This window comes from Hemitrygon akajei, chromosome 4, assembly GCF_048418815.1.
Source record: "Hemitrygon akajei chromosome 4, sHemAka1.3, whole genome shotgun sequence".
NCBI classification, from domain to species: domain Eukaryota; kingdom Metazoa; phylum Chordata; class Chondrichthyes; order Myliobatiformes; family Dasyatidae; genus Hemitrygon; species Hemitrygon akajei.
Window position 1 is genome coordinate 93,228,448 of NC_133127.1, and position 22,096 is coordinate 93,250,543.

Here is a 22,096-nt window from a genome sequence, read left to right on the forward strand (position 1 = left end):
TAATGAGGTGGCCTACAGGGAAGAAGTTAGCTCTCTGACACAGTGGTGTCAAAACAACAGCGCTCTCCCACAATATCTCAAAAACAAAGGTTCCGGACAGCTTCTTCCACCAGGCCATCAGACTAATTAACTCACGCTGATTTCTATGTTACATTGATTGTTCTATTATTATAAATTACTATGATTGCACATTGCACATTTAGACAGAGATGTAACGTAAAGATTTTTACTCCTCCTGTATGTGAAGGATGTAAGAAATAAAGTCAATTCAATTGAATAACAAAATGACAGACAAATTGACCAGTACAAAAATTAGATCGGAAGTTTGAGATTTTTATTTATCAAAAGAGTTGGTGGGGTGGTGGGGGTCTGTGGTTAAGAAGAACCAAGTTTAAGAGTAGTATTCATAGATGGTTCTATGATTCTAGTATTCAACATCTTTTTTACTTGTTTATTCCTGGGATGTGGATATTATTGCTAATTCCAGTATTTAATGATCATCTCTAACTCTTCCTACACTGAGGATAGGTCTGGGTCAAGCATAAGCTGTACCGGTAAAGGTAATTGGATTTCCTTCCTTGAGTGTTTTTTTTCAACAAATCCAATCACAATCTAGCTTTTAATTTTAAATTATAGATTATTTACTTGAATTTAAATTCTTGGCTGTCTTGTTGAGCTTAAAACTCATGTTAGTGAATCAATAGTGCAAGCCTCCTTTCTACGCCACTCTCCTCTCCTATCAGATTCTTTCCTCTCCCACCTGGCTTCACCTATCACCTTCTGGCTAGTCATTCTTCCTCCACTCCCACCCTACTTTATTATTCTGGCATCTTCTCCCTTCCTTTCCAGTCCCGATGAAGGGTCTCAGCCTGAAACATCGACTGTTTATTCTTTTCTGCAGATGCTGTCTGATCTGTTAAGTTTTTTGTGTGTTGCTCTGGATTTGCACGATCTGCAAAATCTCTTGTGCAAAGACCAGTCAGCTGCCAATGTACTTGCACAAGGCTGCAAATGATCAAGGATGAATTCCTTGCACTACCTAGCTGCTACGCCAAACTTGTCCATGAATGTTCCTTGCGAACTCTGTAATAACTTGTGGATCACCTTGAAAGTTTACCCGGCACACTTGTATGTAAATCCTGCACTTAAAATTATCTTTGGACTGAAATTAACACAATAAATCCTTTCCTTAAGTTCTCCTTCAAGATTGCAGAGGAACTACTCCCAGTCATTTCCTGTGGTTTCTGCAGAAGCTGATTAAACTGAGGTGAGGCCTGCAGACACGCACAGGAAGTCCTTGAATGGATGCACAGGTGGATTGGTTTGGAACTGGTGCTCATCTTCCATTAGTTACGCTGGGCCTCTGAACTCCTGACAAATGGACTGTCAATCACATCCTGAATGCTCATCTTTCATCTGATGGGTTACAGACCAGGAATTCCCAAAAATAAATGTTACATTATTTCAAAGAAACTTTGAGAGCACTGCTGAGTCTTCTCTTTTGTTTATTTGCAGGTACCATGGAATTGCTGTGAGAATTGACTTGGGAGATGGTGTAAATTATAGTTTGTTTATTTTCACTATAGTTATGTGGAGGTAGCACTGGTGTCACCTCTCCAGTGCTCTGCTGGGCCTCCTGTCACTACTCCAGGACACAGATGCATCATGGCTGCACATTAGCCCATGTCTTGTGCCAGGTTCTTCAAATGTTCTTTCCTCGGGAGGCCAAGGTGTGTTTTGGTGCACTGAAGGTGGTGCTGAATTTCATCGTGATCATCTCATTCACTAAAGCACATCAGAGACCATTATCAATCTATGATGAAAATGTGGACCATTTTCATATCTTAAGGAGAACAGACACCTGAGAAAGTGCTCAAAAAATGTACATGAAATCATCAGGGGCAGAGAAAGGTTGAACACACTCTGTCTTTTTCCCAGGGAAGGGGAACTTAAAACTACAGGGAGGAGGTTTAGGGTGAGAGGTGAAAGATTTGTAAGAGATCGAGAGGTAACTCCTTCATGCAGGCGGTGGTACGTTTATGAAATGAGCTTCCAGAGAGAGTGGTTGAGGAATGGAGGGAGGGAGGGGGTGAGGCAGGTACAGAAATAATATTCAAAGGTACATTTAATATCAGAGTATCTATAGAGTAAACAACCTGAAATTAATCCTCTTCACAGACATCCACAAAACAAAGATATCTGATAGAACAAAGCCCATCCTACCTCTGCACAAGCAGTATCAAATGCATCAACCTCCCCCACCTCTGCCCGTGCCAGCAGAACCACTGAACCCTCCCCCCCACCCTCTACCATGTGAGGAGCTTCCAAAGAGAGTGGTTGAGGCAGAAAGAGTAAAATTGGATAAGTACATAGAGGAGTTTAGAGGGGTATTGGCCAAATACATTTAGTTTGGTGGGGACCATGGTTGAGACAGCTGAGCTGAGTCTAAGGACCTTTTTCCACGCCTTATTACTCCATGATTTTCATCCAACGGAAGTATCTTTTCAGTACATGATTGCAAATTGCTGCATAGCATGAAGCTGTTCTGTGAATTTTAACAACTGAGAATTTTACTGATTGCTGGATAATATTGTGGTTGAGTAGCCGATGATAACATCAATCAATATGTAAGAACAATCAAGCAGTAAATAGATGCAATAATGTTTTACAATTACCAAACCACAATTCTGGACTAATCACTTTAATAAATTGCTTCTGAAAATCATTTACCTGACAGTTGTTTCTGCACTCAAAGTCTGATTTCCCCGAATTCCTTTCATCATCTAGTTTTATGCAGCTCTCACGTAATAGATAGCAGACTAGCCATTTGTATGCCGCCAATGCAACTGAAAGAAAAGTGTAAATCATTTAGGAAACAACCTTCTCCAGTAAATGCTTTCATTCATTGGAGCTTAAACTATAATTTTCTTCAATAATTCCTTCCTTTAGATATTTTCTAAGTGTGGAGCAGGGGTTCCCAACTTTTTTTATGCCATGGACCCCCCCATCATTAACCAAGGGATTGAGAGACCCCAGATTGGGAATCCTCGGTGGAGTGACACAATGGTCTTAAACTAAATTTGGTATGAAATGTATTCCAGCAGAGCTTAAAGTAGACTGCAAGAATATACACGAAGGGCTGTCCGCTAGAAATGGTAATAGACCATATCTTAAATGCTCCAATCAAGAGTGAAGTAACCCACTGCATACTTTCATTTTGACCTTTCTAATTTTCTGCGCTCTGATTCAAGAGTGTGTCTTTGCCTTCTGTTACGTTTGATGCACTTTCTTTCACTGTTGAGGCAGAACTGAGCTGGTCAATTCAGTAGCAATCGTGGACATTAAGAAGCAGTCATAATTTGCTTGTATGGGTGTCAGAGATGAGAAGCAATGTTGCAATCAGCAAATTGACTCTTCCCTTCTAGACCCAATTATGTTCTACATAACCCAATAGTTTGATCTCTGGTTAGAATAATCATCTTTTGTTTGAGCAAGTATAGATTTAATAATAACTATTCCACTAATTTTAAACTAATTTCTCCCCATTTCTCTTACCGCCATATACATTAAGGACAATATTAAAAGGGAAAGAAGCTGATGCTTAAACTCTGTTTCCTGGATGAACCAAGATTCACATATTTTTAACAATGATGTCACAGAGTAGGTAAGAGGAAGTATATGGTTGTGGTAGTGGTGCAATTGTTGTTACTGGAGATCCTAACTAATAATCTGAAAAAAGCTCATATCCCAATACAGCAGCTGTGGAATTTGATTCGCTTAGAAAATCCAATAGAATTGAAAAAACAACAGCGATTGTTAGTAAGGATGACCACAAAACTACCAAGTTATCATTAAATTGTCATTCCCTTTTCCTTTCCAGTCCTGAAGAAGAATCTCAGCCTGAAAGGCCAGTGGTTTTTTCTTTCATTTCCATGGATGCTGCATGACCTGCTGAGTTCCTCCAGCAATTTGTGTGCTTTGCTTTGGATTTCCAGCATCTGCAGACCTTCTTGTTTTTAAAATCATCATTAAAACCCGGCTGGTTCACTAGTGCCCTTCAGGGACAAAGATGCATCACCCTTTTCTCAACTGGGCCACAATGTAACTCCACACTCATGGAAACGCTTTAAAATGCTCTCTAAAAATGGCAGAGCAATCCGTTCTGTTGAAGGGGTAATTAAGGATGAACAATGAGTACAGGTATTAACATAGATGCCCTTATCTTGAAACTGGAGGAATTGACGCAGACGCATAAAATCTATTTTATGAATGTTTTAATATTTATGTGCCCATATCCAGTGTAAATCCTGCTTATTGTTCAATGGACTGGGAGACCTCTGGCATGGCACTATTTGTCTAAGCGAAGGTGCTGTTTATTTAGCTTTACTTGTGCACTTGATGACATCAATGTAGACAACAATCACGTGTGCCTTCGTGACAGAAATTGTACCAACTATGAGTGACAACAGAAGAGGCACCAATTTCTTCAGCACACACAAAATGCTGGTGGAACACAGCAGGCCAGGCAGCATCTATAAGGAGAAGCACTGTCGACGTTTCGGGCCGTGACCCTTTGTCAGGACCAATTTCTTCAGCAGGTCACCTTCCAGACGCAAGCTAAAGGGTTCTGCCACAGCCACGTTTCTGCCCTGCACGGTGTACACGGGCAACACTGAGAGATCACAACTACATTGGAGATTTCACTTCAGGGCAAGATGTTTCAGTCACTGGTCCCTTTTAGGTCTTGTACCTCAGAGTGGCACTTCTGGCATGACAGCCTATCAGGCCAGGCCATCACATGTCTAATCCCACAAATCCACAGTGTCCCCATTTCCCCTCTTTGGTTTCTCTTTGTCTTCATTGTCTTTACGGTATTATTCAATGTCTGCATGGAAAACGTACCACAACCATTTGATTTGCTTCCTTGACTTCAGTTCACAAGTGTTGCGAGTTACACATTAGGAAGCATGAAGGCAGTGATTTAATAAAAATAATATAGGTGAAAAATCACAATATGGTGGTTAGGACAACACTTTACAGTACAGATGACCTGGGTCCAATCCCCAATGCTCCCTGTAAGGGGTCTGTACATTCTGTCCGTGGCTGTGTGGGTTTCCTCCCACAGTCCAAAGACGTACTGGTTGGTAGGTTAATCGGTCATTGTAAATTACCCCGTGATTAGGCTAGGATTAAATCGGGGGATTTCTTGGTGGCATGGCTCAAAGGGCTGGAAGGGCCTAATCAATAAACAAATAAATAAACAAACAATATTATAAGGGGAAATGTCACCACTGTAACAAATTTTGCCTGGGCCACACATAGCCTTTAAGGGTAAATATATCATCGGTTTAGTGCTTTAAGAATGGGTGAAGACCAATTTGCATGTGATTAACAAGCCCTGAAACACGCTTAAACTATATTAGCTCTGTTTTGATCTTTATTTAAGTTGAAAAAGTAAATAAAAATAAGTAGAATAGAATTGTAAACATAAACGTAACCTAAAAATTCAGAAAATTATTTCTCTGACAAACACTAAAAACTAAACCGACTGATTTTAATATTAAAGAGTATTTGGTCATCCAATGAGAGCTTGTTTGAAACGTTGAGGACCACACACCAGAAAGTGATAAGATATTCTGAAAATCATTGTTACTATACCTAACAAAGTCTTATAATGGGGCGTGACTTTGAATGACTTTTTCATTAGGTGACTTTTAATTTTTCTGGCTCATTAAACATCACTAGATAGATAGATAGATAGATAGATACTTTATTCATCCCCATGGGGAAATTCAACTTTTTTTCCAATGTCCCATACACTTGTTGTAGCAAAACTAATTACATACAATACTTAACTCAGTAAAAAATATGATATGCATCTAAATCACTATCTCAAAAAGTATTAATAATAGCTTTTAAAAAGTTCTTAAGTCCTGGCGGTTGAATTGTAAAGCCTAATGGCATTGGGGAGTATTGACCTCTTCATCCTGTCTGAGGAGCATTGCATCGATAGTAACCTGTCGCTGAAACTGCTTCTCTGTCTCTGGATGGTGCTATGTAGAGGATGTTCAGAGTTTTCCATAATTGACCGTAGCCTACTCAGCGCCCTTCGCTCAGCTACCGATGTTAAACTCTCCAGTACTTTGCCCACGACAGAGCCCGCCTTCCTTACCAGCTTATTAAGACGTGAGGCGTCCCTCTTCTTAATGCTTCCTCCCCAACACGCCACCACAAAGAAGAGGGCGCTCTCCACAACTGACCTATAGAACATCTTCAGCATCTCACTACAGACATTGAATGACGCCAACCTTCTAAGGAAGTACAGTCGACTCTGTGCCTTCCTGCACAAGGCATCTGTGTTGGCAGTCCAGTCTAGCTTCTCGTCTAACTGTACTCCCAGATACTTGTAGGTCTTAACCTGCTCCACACATTCTTCATTAATGATCACTGGCTCCATATGAGGCCTAGATCTCCTAAAGTCCACCACCATCTCCTTGGTCTTGGTGATATTGAGACGCAGGTAGTTTGAGTTGCACCATATCACAAAGTCCTGTATCAGTTTCCTATACTCCTCCTCCTGTCCATTCCTGACACACCCCACTATGGCCGTGTCATCAGCGAACTTCTGCACATGGCAGGACTCCAAGTTATATTAGAATTTCTAAGCAACAATGAACACAAAAGGTCAGGATCAAACATGTTAAAATGTACGTGAAAATGTGCTGCCGTCCTCCTTTACTGAGAACATACATCTTGTGATAATTTCATTCCAATGATGGCTCACTGGCCTAAAACGTTTCTCTCTCCATTGATGCTGTCTGATCTGCTAAGTATTTCAAGTAGTTCAGATTCACAGCATCTGCAGTTTTATTTTGCTTTTGAACTTTAATTGTTATTACAGACTAGGCGATTTATTGCTTCTCCACACAGAAAATAGTTTTTCATATTACTGCAAGTTGCTGACACGAGTGTGCACTTCCACACATGATAAGAGTTCTAGCTTTAAATTGTGGGGAGCTTGTGAGATTAGCACAACATAGATAGTGGTGACTACCTAAACAAAAATGGTACTGTTGGGGACTCCCACTATAAGTTTCACGCTCACCATCTCAAAAGAAAGCAGACAATATTTTAAAGCACAAATAAAGATTATTTACTCCAAATCTAAAATATAGTTTTTGCCTAAGAGGCAAGAAGGGCATTTACACTGCAGAGCTGTTGGCTACATTTCATGATCAGAAATGTATACGGGCCATTGCTAATCAATGTATTGGAAGTTAATGGGGCAGATTTTGCTGGACCTGCTGTATTACCCAAAAATGTTCTCTGTGCTACCCACGGACCCACACTCAGTTCCAAATGGCAAGGGATGAACCTCATGATCTTTTCAATCCTTGAATGCACGGGGAGCTAGCAGAATGGTGTGGCTTTGGTAGAACAGTTTTTGGTAGACAGCAACACTTTTTGTGCAGTTTTTAAAATTAGTTTTAAATAGCACAAACATGCAGAGACTTTTAAAAACTTGTGAAAAAATTATTTCTGGAAAAGTTTATTAAATACATAAGATAACAAAGCACAGAAATATTTAAGGAAATGCTTATGAACATAAAAGAAAACAAGAAGGAAACAAACAACACACACAAAATGCTGGTGGGACGCAGCAGGCCAGGCAGCATCTATAGGGAGAAGCGTTGTCGACGTTTCGGGCCGAGACCCTTCGTCAGGACTAACTGAAAGGAAAGATAGTAAGATTTGAAAGTAGGAGGGGGAGGGGGAAATGCAAAATGATAGGAGAAGACCGGAGGGGGTGGGGTGAAGCTGAGAGCCGGAACGGTGATTGGCAAAAGGGATACAGAGCTGGAGAAGGGAAAGGATCATGGGACAGGAGGCCTAGGGAGAAAGAAAGGGGGAGGGGAGAACCAGATGGAGATGGAGAACAGGCAAAGTGATGGGCAGAGAAAGAAAAAAAGGGGAGAGAGGAAAAATAAATAAATCAGGGATGGGGTAAGAAGGGGAAGAGGGGCATTAACAGGAGTTAAAGAAGTCAATGTTCATGCCATCAGGTTGGAGGCTACCCAGCTGGTACATGTGTTGTTCCTCTAACCTGAGTGTGGCTTCATCTTGACAGTAGTGGAGGACATGGATAGACATATCAGAATGGGAATGGGACGTGGAATTAAAATGTGTGGCCACTGGGAGATCCTGCTTTCTCTGGCGGACAGAGCGTAGGTGTTCAGCGAAATGGTCTCCCAGTATGCGTCAGGTCTCGCCAATATATAAAAGACCACACCGGGAGCACCGGACACAGTATACCACACCAGCCGACTCACAGGTGAAGTGTTGCCTCACCTGGAAGGACTGTTTGGGGCCCTGAATGGTGGTGAGGAAGGAAGTGTAAGGGCAGGTGTAGTACTTGTTCCGCTTACAAGGATAAATGCCAGGAGGAGATCGGTGGGAAGGGATGGGGGGGGGGGGGGGGGGACAAATGGACAAGGGAGTTGTGTAAGGAGTGATCCCTGTGGAAAACAGCTTCCCATCCTGAATGGCAAGACAAAATCCCTAATGAAATTGGTGGGGTGTCAGTCCCACTGGGACATTCCTGTCACTGAGTTTCAGTGAAGCCCAATGTACACTCGAAGAGCAGCACCTCGCTGATCATCTGCATACAGTACAGGCCTTGGATTTAATATCGAATTTAACAATTTTATGTAACTTTTTTTTAATCTCTTCAGAGACCGCTTCAGCTTTCAGTTGTAATTTGTTTCCTTGCAACTTTTGCTCTTCAATTGCCAATTTTTAAAGTATACATTACCTTAAAGAATTTGTTTAAAAAAACAGACAAGTGAAGTACTTCACTGAAATTTAAAATGCCTTTGTGCACATGCATACAGTTTCATTAGAAACGATAAGTACATACTTTATAAACACGCTGATGTTGCCACCCAAAGGAATTGTCCTAATACTCTGCTCATCTGCTATTTCTCTTCACTTTCCTTGCCAATGTTGGTAATCGTCCAACAACAGCATTGTGACAAAATTTACGAAACCCTTTTTAAATCAAATAACATTTTAGTCATCATAAAGTAGTAGAAGGTGGGGCCTCAAGATATTTAGTTTCTCATATCAAACTTTCAAACAATGTTACTAACAACAGGAATAAAACTTCCTCCATGAAACTGGGCGGGCACAAAGAACCCAAGAAGGTTATGTGTTTCTACAATTGTATTAAGTCTGTGAACTCACTACTCGTTTCACCATTGCTTGAATTGACAAAAAGCAGAACGATAAATCAGAGGCACAGACAAGTAATGTGTTCATAATGCCTTGGAGTCCTGATGATCTAATCCTCACGATGTTAGCTCACAAGTCCACATACAGAAGGAACGCATTTGTAACAAGGAGATAAACTTCAAGGCAAAAACAACTAGTGCCGTATGTTTCTACAGAGGACAGCTGCTCAGAAAGAAATACAACTGCTGAGATGATCAGTTACCTCATCCCCCTCTTGGCTTGCCGGTGTTTTAATGGTAGAGACTCTCTACCTTTCTGCATCATCTCTCTGTCTCCTATGTTTCAGTTTAGAAGGTCCATACTCAAGGCGTAAAACAGAAGCTGCAGAGACGTGGTATCAGACCCCCTGTACAGATATCTAAAGCTGCAGAAGTGAACATCTTAGTTGCTAACATTATATAAAAATATTTATGATATATTTAAAACAGTTTGCAGGATGTGTGAGTTCTGGCTCGGCACTAGCTAAAGCACATGTCTATACCTGGGCTGTTGGCAGAGTCTAAGACAACTATTTCCTTCTTAAAATATCTAAAGGATGGCAATAAGTCACTTATTGGTATTTACTTTATTAATTATATAAAACTGCTGGACTAAGGTGAATGAGGAATAGGAATAATGTGCACAGTTTCTGTAATAGTGACATGATAAAATAAGACAATAAGACATAGGAGCAGAATTAGGCTATTTGGTCCACACAGTCTGCTCCGTTATTCCATCACGGCTGATTTATTATCCTTCTCATTCCCATTCTCCTGCCTTAGAAACCTAGAAAACCTACAGCACAACACAGGCCCTTCAACCCACAATGCTGTGCCGAACATGAACTTACTTTTGAAATTACCTCAGGTTACCCACAGCCCTCTGTTTTCTAAGCTCCAAGTACTTGTTCACGAGTCTCTTAAAAGACCCTATCGTTTCTGCCTCCAACACCGCTGCCGGCAGCCCATTCCATGCTCTCACCACTCTCTGTGTAAAAAAACTTACCCCTGACATCTCCTCTGTACCTACTTCCAAGCACTTTAAAACTGTGCCCTCTCATGCTAGCCATTTCAGACCTGGGAAAAAGCCTCTGACTATCCACATGATCAATGCCTCTCATCATCTTATACACCTCTATCAGGTCACCTCTCATCCTCCGTCACTCCAAGGAGAAAAGGCCAGGTTCACTCAACCTATTCTCATAAGGCATGCTCTCCAATCCGGGCAACATTCTTGTAAATCTCCTCTGCACCCTCTTTATGGTTTCCACGTCCTTCCTGTAGTGAGGTGACCAGAACTGAGCACAGTACTCCAAGTGGAGTCTGACCAGGGTCCTATATAGCTGCAACATTACCTCTCGGCTCTTGAACTCAATCCCATGATTGATGAAGGCCAATGCACCGTAAGCCTTCTTAACCACAGAGTCAACCTGCACAGCAGCTTTGAGTGTCCTATGGACTTGGACCCCAAGATCCCTCTGATCCTCCGCACTGCCAGGAGTCTTACCATCCGGAAATTCTTGCGTCGCCATTGACGATGCAATTATCACTGCCAGAGGCTCAACAATCTCCTCCCTTGCCGCCCACAGTAGCCTGGGGTACATCTCGTCTGGCTTTCTTCCCATAACCTTTGACACCCTGAATAATCAAGAAATTATTAACCATCACTTTAAATATACTCAATGACTTGGCCTCCACATCTGTCTGTGGCAATGAATTCCACAGATTCAACACTCTCTGGCTAAAGAAATTCCTCCTCATCTCTGTTCAGAATTGACAACTCTCTATTCTGAGGCTGTGCCCTCTGATCTGAGAGTCACCCACTATAGGAAACATCCTCTCCACATCTAGTATTTTTGGCCTTTCAATGTTCGATAGATTTTAATGAGATACCCCTTCATTCTTCTAAACTCCGGTAACTACAGGCCTGGAGTCATCAAATGCTCCTCATACATTAATCCACTCATTTCCGGCATCGTTCTTGTGAATCTCTTCTGGACCCCCTCCAATGCCAGCACATCTTTTCTTAGATAAAGAGCCAAAACTGCTCACAGTACACCAAGTGCAGTCGACCAATATGCCTCAGGATCACATCCTTGTTTGTGTATTCTAATCCTCTCGAAATTAATGATAACATTGCATTTGCCTTCCTTACCATCAACTTAGCATGCAAGTTAACCCGTAGGGAATCTTGCACAAGGACTCCCATGTCCTGTTGCACCTCTATTTTTTTTTTGTTTTTTCTCCCTGTTTAGAAAATAATCTACACCATTATTCCTTCTACCAAACTGCATGGCCGTACACTTCCCGACACAAAATTCTACCTGCCACTTCCTTGTCCATTCTGCTAATCTGTCCAAGTCATTGTGCAAGCACTCTGCTTCCTCAACTCTACCTGCCTCTCCACCTATTTTTGTATAGTCTGCCAACTTGGCCACAAAGTCATCAATTCTGTCATCCAAATCGATGACATATAATGTGAAAAGAACCAGTTCCAATACCAAATCCTGTGGAACACCACTTGTCACCAACAGCCAACCCAAATAGGTTCATTTATTCCTACTCTTTGCCTCCTGTCAGTCAGCGGATCTTCAATCCATGCTGCATCTTCCCTGTAATACCAGGGGCTCTTATCTTGTTAAGCAGCCACATGTGCAGCACCTCGTCAAAGACATTCTGAAAAACCAAGTAGACAACATACTGACTCTCTTTTGTCTATCCTGCCTGTTATTTCCTCAAAGAATTCCAACAGATTTGTCAGCCAAGATTTCCCCTTAAGGAAACTATGATGATTTTGGCCTACATTATCACATGCCTTCAAGTACCCCAAAACGTCATCCTTAATAATGAACTTCAACATCTTCTAACCAGTGGAGTCAGGATAACTGGCCTATAATTTCCTTTCTTCTGCCTCCCTCCCTTCTTGAAGAGTGGTCCCCTGGAACCATTCCAGACTCACGTGATTCTTGAAATTTCATCTATAGCTTTCTGAACCCTGGGGCGTAGTCTAACTGATCCAGATGACTTATTTACCTTCAGACCTTTCAGCTTCTGAATCTTACTAATCTTAGTAAGACTAACAACACTTACTTCCATCCCGACACTTTTGAATTTCTGGCATACTGTTAATGTCTTCCACAGTGAAGAATGACGCAAAGTTCTACAATTTCCTTGTGCCCCATTACTACCTCTCCTAGGGTCACTTTCCAGCAGTCTGATATCTACTCTCATCTCTCTTTTACCCTTTATACTGTATATCTGGAAAACCTTTTGGTGTCCTCTTTTATATTATTGGCTAGCTTACCTTCATACAAGGGGTGATTGATAAGTTCATGGCCTAAGGTAGAAGGAGTCAATTTTAGAAAACCTAGTACATTTATTTTTCCTACATGTACACACTTAGTCCAGCAGTCATGGAGCATACAGATCCCTTCTTTGTAGAAGTGGTCTACAGCATGGGGTGATTAATAAGTTTGTGGCCTAAGGTAGGAGATGAGTTATTAACTTCAAACATTCTGCATTTTCACTCAAAGAATTGAACTACACATGCAAGTAATGAGAGCTGTATAACTCATCTCCTTCTACCTTAGGCTATGAACTTATCAATCACCACCTGGAGGTCCAAGATGCTCTTGTTACATGCACGTGCAGTTCAACTCTTTAAGTGAAAATGCAGGAAGTTTGAAGTTAATAACTCATCTCCTTCTACTTTAGGCCACGAACCTTGTCGATCAGGAGCTGCAGCTGGATACAGGTGCAGTCATCAGGGAGTCTGTCAGGTACCTAGAAATACCATCTCACAGGAGGGGCATTTCACTTCCTGAGCTACCATCCTGCCTACACCTGTTATACTTCTAACTTCCCAGACTTAAGTTTTCACCTGTGCCTGCTGAACCAAAGCCTGGCCACCCTGACAATGCCCACTCACACAGAGGCCTCTCCTGAATGGCTGCTCCACTCACACCTCACTTCTTTTTACTGCTCCCTGACAAGAGCCTCGGAGGTCATTATCATTGCAGCCCGCCAAAAAGTTCCAGGAGGCTCTGAGCTCTTTTTAAACCTCACCAACCAATGACTGATGTGTTGAGAGCATTCAAATAGACCCCAAGAGATTTTAGTCAAGTTAAAACTGATGTCATCTGAATGAAACTTAAACACTTCACCACAGGGGACCTTAAAATTCAAGATATCTATTTCCAACTTGTCTCAGACCAGCAGTGCAAAGCATGAACTACAACCACTGGGGAAAGAAATATTTTCATTACTAAGCATTTCAATAGCATAAACATATTTAAAACATCAAAATGCATATGCATTACCATGTCTCTGCAAATAGATCCTTTTTTCCCTCCCATTGTTTGTGAGTACTTATTGGCCCAGAAAATCTTCTGCTCCAACTTTGTTACGTTAATAACTGTGGCATTAATGCTGTTTGAAAATGCGGCACAAGGCTCACAAATCCCTTCTCAATCCTCTTACATAAGTACAAGCATTTTTTATTCCTTATATGTTCTCATATGTCAACCATCTAAAGCAAAGTTGTGCAGTTGCCAGCATTCAGCAGTGCAGCTTAAAGGAACCATACAATAGTCACACTCCTACGCACCACAAATGCAACTGTTAACTGTTATTCAGGATTGGAAAATGGATGAAAGAGAGAGGAGAGTGAAGGAAGTGTGCTCCCAGATTCCCCAGTAGGACTCTGGAAATAGGTACGGAGCAGATTCCCACCAGGAGAGAGGTTCCACGTGTCAGGGTGCCTCGAGGTCATTCAGAGTGACAGGCAAGAACCGATGAACAAGAGTGGCACACGGTTGCTGGTTATGAGTGGGACCTTCTTCACCTAGAGAGCAGAAAGCATTGTCCGAGAGGTGGCTCGAAGATGGGTTCCTGGCAGCATTTAAGAAATTCTAAGATGAACACTTAGGCAGGGAAGTCTTTGGACCGAGGGCTGGGCAGTGCGGTGGCTAAGGAAGGCACCCACTGGTTGCCATGGACAAGTTGGGCTGAATGGTCAGTTTCTGTGCTGTGTGACTCTACCAAGAAACAAAGCAGATTTAGAGATGACATAACTTTATAAAATAAATGGAAGTGGGAACTCTACTCTCAACACCAGCTACTCACATCCCTTGGTCAAAAAGAATTAGTCAGCTCCATCGTGGGCACCAGCCTCCATAGTACCCGGGGCATCTTCAAGGAGCAGTGCCTCAAAAAGGCATCACCCATCAATGAGGACCCCCGTCACCCAGGTCATGCCTTGTTCTCATTGTTACCATCAGGAAGGAGGTACAGAATCAGGTTTATTATCACCAACATGCGACGTGAAATTTGTTAACTTTGCAGCAGCAGTTCAATGCAATACATAATCTAGAAGAGAAAAGCAAATAAATAAATAATAATAAAAAAATAACAAAAAAGTAAATCAATTACATATATTAAATAGATTAAAAACATGCAAAAACAGAAATACTATATTAATAAAGTGAGGCAGTGTCCTAAGATTCAATGTCCATTTAGGAATCGATGGCAGAGGGGAAGAAGCTGTTCCTGAATCGCTGAGTGTGTGCCTTCAGGCTTCTGTACCTCCTACCTGATGGTAACAGTGAGAAAAGGACATGCCCTGGGTGCTGGAGGTCCTTAATAATGGACGCTGCCTTTCTGAGACACTGCTCCTTAAAGATATCCTGGGTACTCTGTAGGCTAATACCCATGATGGAGCTGACTAGATTTACAACCCTCTGCAGTTTCTTTCGGTCCTGTGCAGTAGCCCCCCATACCAGACAGTGATGCAGTCTGTCAGAATGCTCTCCATGATACATCTATAGAAGTTTTTGAGTGTATTTATTGACATGCCAAATCTCTTCAAACTCCTAATAAAGTATAGCCGCTGTCTTGCCTTCTTTATGACTACATCAATATGTTGGGACCAGGTTAGATCCTCAGAGATCTTGACACCCAGGAACTTGAAACTGCTCACTCTCTCCACTTCTGATCCCTCTATGAGGATTGGTATGTGTTCCTTCTTCTTACTCTTCCTGAAGTTAACAATCAGCTCTTTTGTCTTACTGACGTTGAGTGCCAGGTTGTTGCTGCGGCACCATTCCACTAGTTGGCATATCTCACTCCTGTACGCCCTCTCATCACCACCTGAGATGCTACCAACAATGGTTGCATTGTCAGCAAATTTATAGATGGTATTTGAGCTATGCCTAGCCACACGGTCATGTGTATACAGAGAGTAGAGCAGTGGGCTAAGCACACAGCCCTGAGGTGTGCCGGTGTTGATTGTCAGCGAGAAGGATATGTTATCACCAATCCGCACAGATTGTGGTCTTCCAGATGGTAAGTCAAGGATCCAATTGCCGAGGGAGGTACAGAGGCCCAGGTTCTGCAACGTCTCAATCAGAATTGTGAGAATGATGGCATTAAATGCTGAGCTATAGTCAATGAACAGCACCCTGACATAGAAAGGCTGAAGGCACACACTCAGTGATTCAGAAACAGCTTCTTCCCCTCTGCCATCAAATTTCTGAATAGACATTGAACCCATGAACACAAATCCCTACTTTTATTTCTAATTCTGCACTACTTATTTAATTCAACGTTTAATTTACATTTCCCCCCCTATAATGCTTTATCCTGCTGCAAAGACAACAAATTTCATGGCAAATGCCAGTGATGTTAAAATGATTCTGATGATTCACCTCCAGTTTGCCTTCCCTCCAAACCGACTGACAGAGGACATTGATATTTTTTCCAGCTTTGCTCCCTCCCTTACGTTCACCAACTAAAATAAAGGCACAGGTACTCCCTTATTTTGCTTTTCCCTCACACAGGTATCCTATCAGAGGTTTTTCCAAACCTTCGGTGATAAACACAGCTTTGGCAGCAGGCAAGTTGCCGTGGGGGGTGGGGGGTGGAATCTCACCTGATATCAAAGTAGACTTTGCTGGAGCAGCCTGTGTCACGGTCAAGTTCATTGTCATGGGCATGCACACAGGGTACAGGAGCCATGAGAATGAGCCCTTTGCTTCATCAGCACAGTGCATGAGAAACACAACAAAGTTAGCATAGACTTGATTTAACATCAGTTATACGTAACTTACCGAACAAAATCAACATAATGCCATCATTGCAAGTAGAAGTAATGAGGGTTAAAAGAACTGCTGAGGACATTGCCTGTGTCCCACTGAAAGGAAGAGTGGCGCAGGGATGAGCAACCAGTCATCCTGGGGTATTGAAAGCTCTCACCAATAGCAGACATTTATATGCTGGTTGCTAACGGCTACACAATCCCACGGATCTACTATTATTCCCAACAGAGCAATTCAAAGCTTCAAAGTATATTGCAACACACTCAAACTGCTGGAGGAAGTCAGCAGGTCAGGCAGCATCTACGGAAAAGAGTAAACAGTTGATGTTTTGGGTCAGGACCCTTCTTCAGGACTTTAAAGTACATTTATTATCAAAGTATGCAGCTTACAAGCCTGAGATTTGTCTTCCCACAGACTGCCACAAAACAAAGAAAACCATGGGACCCATTCAAAGTAAAGCATTAGATAGATAGGTAGAAAATTTAGTGATCCCAAAGGAAATTACAGTGTCACAGTAGCATTACAAGTGCACAGATATACAAATATTAGAAGAGAAGTAAAAAAGAATAAAAAATAAATTATCTCAAATATTCTAATGGGGGGGGGGGAGTTACCACTTCACTGGTTATAGATCGACTCATTATAGAACCTAATGGCCCAGGGTAAGAATGACCTCATATCGCGCTCTGTGGAGCAGCACAGTTGTCTTAGTCTATTAGTAAAACTGTTCCTCTGATCAGCCAAGCCGGCATGCAGAGGGTGAGAAACATTGTCCAGAACTGCCAGGATTTTCCAGAGGGTCCTTTGTTCTACCACAGCCTCCAGTGGGTCTAATTTGACTCCTATAACAGAGCCAGCCTTTCTAATCAGTTTATTGAGCCTGGTAGCATCAACTGTGTTGATGCCATTGTCTCATTGCATAGAAGATTGTACTGGCAACAAGAGACTGGTAGAACTTGTGAAGGAGAGGCCTGCATATTCCAAAGGACCTCAGTCTCCTCAGTATGTAGAGGCGACTCTGGCCCTTCTTGTACACAGTCGCTGTGTTGGTGCTCCACACAAGTCTGTCATCCAGATGCATGACCTCACCATCAATAGTAACTTCCTGAAGTCCATCAGCATCTCCTTTGTCTTACTGATGTTCAGCTGCAAATGATTCATCTTTCACCATTCACCAAAGTCCTCCTTTGAATACAGAGCCCTGTATTCATCCTCCCATTATACACCCAACTATTGTTGAGTCACAGAGAATTTCCTCAGATGACATGATTCAGTGTTGTATCTAAAGTCTGAGGGATACAGGGTAAACAGGAAGGAGCCTGTGGGGCCCCGGTGTCTGACACACAGCTGGAAGCTGCACAAACTGTGGTCTGCCAGACAGGTAGTCCATTATCCTGGATACATTGAACGAAGCTTTCCCCCAGCAATGAGGGCTGTATGGCATTGAAGGCACTTGAGAAATCAAAAACCCTGATCCTCACAGTGCTGTCCAGTGCATTAAAACCCCAATGTTGAAAAAAAAGAACAAATTGAGCAAACAGCAAAAACAAACGAGTGAAAAACACGAAGTATAACATCAAACCACAAAATCAATGAAACCGTCCAGGAGTGTTCAGCTTCAGCCAAGTTCAGTCTGATCTAACGCTGTGTTGTTCGTTGACAGTCCACCCCGATCAAAATCGCACAAAGTAACAATAAAAGCAGTAACCAGAACCAGAAACACAAAATGTGAACTACAGTCTAGTACACAAACGGCTTCGATTAAACCCAACACCGGCAGAAGGGAGGGGGAGGGGGAGAAGGAGAGGGAGAGGGAGGGGGAGAAGGAGAAGGAGAGGGAGAGGGAGAGGGAGAGGGAGAGGGAGACCGGTCACTGACAGGCAACTTCCTCTGGTAGCAGTGACTGAGAGAGCGAGAGAGGGGGAGGGAGCATGAGGGCAAGGGCGATAGAGATCACTCCCAGACAGGTGGCACTGAACCCTCAGAGGCACTCACCCTCTGTTCTCATTCTCATTGATTTCAATTTTCCTCGCTGCTTTAATCAGCAGGTTTGATTAAACTATCCCCTTTTCTTATCTCCCTATATCCCTGCAACTTATTCTGAATCCCGTATCAACTCCATCCCCTCCCCCCACCTTCTTACTCTGGCTTCTCATCTTCTTTTCCAGTCCTCATGAAGGGTCTTGGCCCACAACACTGATTACTTATTCCTTTCCATAGATGCTGCCGGGCCTACTGAGTTCCTCCAGTATTTTGTGTACATCGCCTTGGATTTCCAGCATCTGCAGATTTTGCCCTTTGTTAATACCCTCTTATTTTTTAGCCATTTACCTCTGCTTAGGGGTAACTTGTAGTAACCAATTAACCTATCAGTTCATGTTTGGGAAATGGAGGAAACCACAGCACCCAGTGAAATCGAATGTGCTCGTGGCGAGGAAGTGTAGACTACGCCCACACAACTCAATCTGATATGAAAAAATGGAAATTACATTTCGAACCTTCAATGGATCCTAACAAGGTTGATGAAATTACGTTTGTTTAAATATTTACAATTTTCTTCAGTTACTCATGGTTCCCTTTATTCACATTGCTTGTTGAAAATATTATGACTGGGCGTTCTGGGTTAATTTCACAGAACATTTTCTTTGGTCCCCATTGCAAGCACAGTTCCCTAACCACTCATCCCACATTGACCTCCAGTATTTAAACAACACAATTTAAAAATTCTCATCCTTATTTTTAAATCTCACTACAATATCAATATTTTCTAACTTTAATCCCCTCTAATTTTACAACTTCTGTGCTTGTCCAATGTTGGGTTCTTGATTATCATGAATTTAATTGCTGTAGCACTAATAGAGGTAACTCTTTGCTATTAAGACCCATACAAAGCCACTTTGTCGCTTTACTTTTCTTTTCTCCTTTTGTAGATGGGACTCTAGTTCACGTTATAATGTGTTTCTGGTGTTGGTTTTGTGGATGGGACTGTGTAGTTCACGTTATAATGTGTATCTGGTGTTGGTTTTGTAGATGGGACTCTAGTTCACGTTATAATGTGTATCTGGTGTTGGTTTTGTGGATGGGACTGTGTAGTTCATGTTATAATGTGTATCTGGTGTTGGTTTTGTGGATGGGACTGTGTAGTTCACGTTATAATGTGTACCTGGTGTTGCTTTTGTGGATGGGACTGTGTAGATCACGTTATAATGTGTATCTGGAGTTCGTTTTGTGATGAGACTGTGTAGTTCACGTTATAATGTGTATCTGGTGTTGGTGTTGTGGATGGGACTATGTAGTTCACGTTATAATGTGTATCTGGTGTTGGTGTTGTGGATGGGACTGTGTAGTTCACGTTATAATGTGTATCTGGTGTTCGATTTGAGATGGGACTATGTAGTTCACGTTATAATGTGTATCTGGTGTTGGTTTTGTGGATGGGACTGTGTAGTTCACGTTATAATGTGTATCTGGTGTTGGTTTTGTGATGGGACTGTGTAGTTCACGTTATAATGTGTATCTGGTGTTGGTTTTGTGATGGGACTGTTTAGTTCACATTATAATGTGTTTCTGGTGTTGGTTTTGTGGATGGGACTCTAGTTCACGTTATAATGTGTATCTGGTGTTGGTTTTGTGATGGGACTGTGTAGTTCACGTTATAATGTGTATCTGGTGTTGGTTTTGTGGATGGGACTGTGTAGATCACGTTATAATGTGTATCTGGAGTTCGTTTTGTGATGAGACTGTGTAGTTCACGTTATAATGTGTATCTGGTGTTGGTTTTGTGGATGGGACTCTAGTTCACGTTATAATGTGTTTCTGGTGTTGGTTCTGTGGATGGGACTGTGTAGTTCACGTTATAATGTGTATCTGGTGTTGGATTTGAGATGGGACTGTGTAGTTCACGTTATAATGTGTATCTGGTGTTGGTGTTGTGGATGGGACTATGTAGTTCATGTTATAATGTGTATCTGGTGTTGGTGTTGTGGATGGGACTGTGTAGTTCACGTTATAATGTGTATCTGGTGTTTGATTTGAGATGGGACTATGTAGTTCACGTTATAATGTGTATCTGGTGTTGGTTTTGTGGATGGGACTGTTTAGTTCACATTATAATGTGTTTCTGGTGTTGGTTTTGTGGATGGGACTCTAGTTCACGTTATAATGTGTATCTGGTGTTGGTTTTGTGATGGGACTGTGTAGTTCACGTTATAATGTGTATCTGGTGTTGGTTTTGTGATGGGACTGTTTAGTTCACATTATAATGTGTTTCTGGTGTTGGTTTTGTGGATGGGACTCTAGTTCACGTTATAATGTGTATCTGGTGTTGGTTTTGTGATGGGACTGTGTAGTTCACGTTATAACGTGTATCTGGTGTTGGTTTTGTGGATGGGACTGTTTAGTTCACGTTATAACGTATATCTGGTGTTGGTTTTGTGGATGGGACTGTGTAGTTCACGTTATAATGTGTATCTGGTGCTGGTTTTGTGATGGGACTGTGTAGTTCACATTATAATGTGTTTCTGGTGTTGGTTTTGTGGATGGGACTCCAGTTCACGTTATAATGTGTATCTGGTGTTGGTTTTGTGGATGGGACTGTGTAGTTCACATTATAATGTGTATCTGGTGTTGGTTTTGTGGATGGGACTGTGTAGTTCACGTTATAATGTGTACCTGGTGTTGTTTTTGTGGATGGGACTGTGTAGTTCACATTATAATGTGTATGTGGTGTTGGTTTTGTGGATGAGACTGTGTAGTTCACGTTATAACGTGTATGTGGTGTTGGTTTTGAGATGGGACTGTGTAGTTCACGTTATAATGTGTATCTGGTGTTGGTTTTGTGATGGGACTGCGTAGTTCATGTTATAATGTGTATCTGGTGTTGGTTTTGTGATGGGACTGTGTAGTTCACATTATAATGTGCATCTGGTGTTGGTTTTGTGGATGGGACTCTAGTTCACGTTATAATGTGTATCTGGTGTTGGTTTTGTGGATAGGACTGTGTAGTTTACGTTATAATGTGTTTCTGGTGTTGGTTTTGTGGATGGGACTCTAGTTCACGTTATAATGTGTATCTGGTGTTGGTTTTGTGATGGGACTGTGTAGTTCACGTTATAATGTGTATCTGGTGTTGGTTTTGTGGATGGGACTCTAGTTCACGTTATAATGTGTATCTGGAGTTCGTTTTGTGATGAGACTGTGTAGTTCACGTTATAATGTGTATCTGGTGTTGTTTTTGTGGATGGGACTGTGTAGTTCACATTATAATGTGTATGTGGTGTTGGTTTTGTGGATGAGACTGTGTAGTTCACGTTATAACGTGTATGTGGTGTTGGTTTTGAGATGGGACTGTGTAGTTCACGTTATAATGTGTATCTGGTGTTGGTTTTGTGATGGGACTGCGTAGTTCATGTTATAATGTGTATCTGGTGTTGGTTTTGTGATGGGACTGTGTAGTTCACATTATAATGTGCATCTGGTGTTGGTTTTGTGGATGGGACTCTAGTTCACGTTATAATGTGTATCTGGTGTTGGTTTTGTGGATAGGACTGTGTAGTTTACGTTATAATGTGTTTCTGGTGTTGGTTTTGTGGATGGGACTCTAGTTCACGTTATAATGTGTATCTGGTGTTGGTTTTGTGATGGGACTGTGTAGTTCACGTTATAATGTGTATCTGGTGTTGGTTTTGTGGATGGGACTCTAGTTCACGTTATAATGTGTATCTGGTGTTGGTT

At 41.9% G+C, this 22,096-nt stretch overlaps 1 protein-coding gene across 5 annotated transcripts in view; it reads right to left on the reverse strand.

The window, feature by feature from the left end:
* The window catches only part of acox3 (acyl-CoA oxidase 3, pristanoyl), a 141,191-nt gene that overhangs the window by 35,826 nt on the left and 83,269 nt on the right, over positions 1-22,096 (reverse strand). For all 5 annotated transcript variants that reach the window (XM_073043069.1, XM_073043065.1, XM_073043066.1 and 2 more), the window contains exon 14: positions 2,731-2,846. In XM_073043069.1, coding sequence (XP_072899170.1) covers positions 2,731-2,846 — 116 coding nt within the window. The remainder of the gene's footprint in view (positions 1-2,730; positions 2,847-22,096) is intronic.